Source organism: Pundamilia nyererei, unplaced genomic scaffold (assembly GCF_000239375.1).
Source record: "Pundamilia nyererei isolate P.nyererei 1_Seehausen unplaced genomic scaffold, PunNye1.0 scaffold00012, whole genome shotgun sequence".
NCBI classification, from domain to species: Eukaryota; Metazoa; Chordata; class Actinopteri; order Cichliformes; family Cichlidae; genus Pundamilia; species Pundamilia nyererei.
The window spans coordinates 5,035,619-5,037,452 of NW_005187413.1; the positions used below are offsets into that span (position 1 = coordinate 5,035,619).

Here is a 1,834-nt window from a genome sequence, read left to right on the forward strand (position 1 = left end):
TTCTCTTGACAAGGATGCAAATAAGCAAATAAGGACACATATCTCAGATAAGAGTGGCCGAACACATTACCCTTATTTGCCTGGTAGGTGCCTGCCAAACAGTCAATACAGTCAAAGCAGCAGGAATGGAAGCCTTTGACTCTGTGGACCTGGCCTTTACCACAATTTGCTGAACAAGTGGATGTAGGAACCTGCAAAAGTTGCTTACAAAAAAGGAAAGGAAAAAGAGAGAACAAAAAAACACAGTATCTCAAATTCCATGATGATTGGCATAAACTGGATGACAAATCTTTTACATAATATAACTTACTATAAAAGACTTTGACAGACTGGGTCAGCTAAACCCCAGAACCCTTAATTAAATATCAGAAGAAATTGAGTGGACGCATATGTAAATATTTAAGTACCCATTCTATTATAGCTTGCTAATAAGGATGTAATAATAAATAACAGAGATAATAATAAGATGGGGAAAGGAAGGTAATAATATAGAAATAGGAAGTTATTTAATTAGCATAATATACAATTAACAAATAATATGGATTATCACTATTACAATGACATGTAGAGAAATATTACACTGAAATATATGGAATAATACATTGATTAAAAAATACTACAACCTGCTAGCAATAAAATACTAACACTTGTGCATTAGAATTATTATTATTATTATTATTTTTACATATGTGTAATAATGAAAACTCAGGACTGCAAAATAAAAATGGCTTCTTTCTTTATAATTCTGTCTTTATAATCTATTAAAGCAAACTTCACCATGATAATTACCTTGAAGACTTCTTCATTATTGTGGATGATTTTAACATCCATGTTGATGCAAAAAATGACAGCCTCAACATGGCATTTGATCTGTTATTGGACTCAACTAGCTTCTCTCAAAATATTTATAAGATAAAATCCATAAAACTAGAACATCTTACTCTTCAGCCCTGTAGCCAGGCTGACAAAAATTCAGAGCTCTGTTGAGTCAGCCAGTCCGCATCACTACAGACGCAGCACTAATTCCCCTGTTGATCTCCCACTTCATTCTCCCCTAATGCTTAAACAAGGCCCCAAGATACTTAAAGTCTTCCACTTGGGGTATGAACTCTTTCCTGAGCCGGAGTGGGTATGCCACCTTTTTCTGGCTTCACACTCCACTGCAAACTGCTCCAGAGTGAGCTAGAGGCAGTCACCCGATGAAGCCAACAGAGTCAGAACACCTGCAAAAAGCAGACATGAGATTCTCACACCATCCAAGTGGAAGTCTTCCGCCACTTGGCTACGCCTGGAAATTCTATCTATAAAAATTATGAACAGAATCGGTAATAAAGGGCAGCCCTGAATTCCACCAGGGCTGCCCCCTGGAAATGAGTCCGACTTATTCCCAGCTATGTGGACCAAGTTCTTGCAATGGTTGTATAAAGCACTCGTAGCAGTGGGCCAGACACCCCTTACTCCTGAACCACCTCCCACAGGACACTGCGAGGGACAGGGTTGAATGCCTATTCCAAGTCCACAAAAGACACTGGTTGGGCAAACTCACATGATCCCACGAGTATCTTCAAAAGACTAAAGTGCCGGTCGAGTGTTCCACAACTGGGACGAAAACCACATTGTTCCTCCTGTATCCAAGCTTGAACTAACAGATGGCAGCACCCTGGCATAGATTTGGCCAGGGAGGCTGAGGCGTGTGATCCCCCTATAGTTGAAGCACAGCCCCCCCGGTCCCCTTTATCAAAAATGGGAACCACCATCCCAGTCTGCCGATCCAAAGGTACCGCCCCTGATCTCAATGCAACATTGTATTTCACAATTACACTGACAGCTGCTC

General features: G+C 40.3%; 1 protein-coding gene across 1 annotated transcript in view; it reads right to left on the bottom strand.

Moving 5' to 3' along the window:
- The window catches only part of LOC102200899 (taste receptor type 1 member 3-like), an 11,862-nt gene that overhangs the window by 4,984 nt on the left and 5,044 nt on the right, over nt 1-1,834 (bottom strand). The window contains exon 5 of the mRNA XM_005724757.1: nt 71-191. Coding sequence (XP_005724814.1) covers nt 71-191 — 121 coding nt within the window. The remainder of the gene's footprint in view (nt 1-70; nt 192-1,834) is intronic.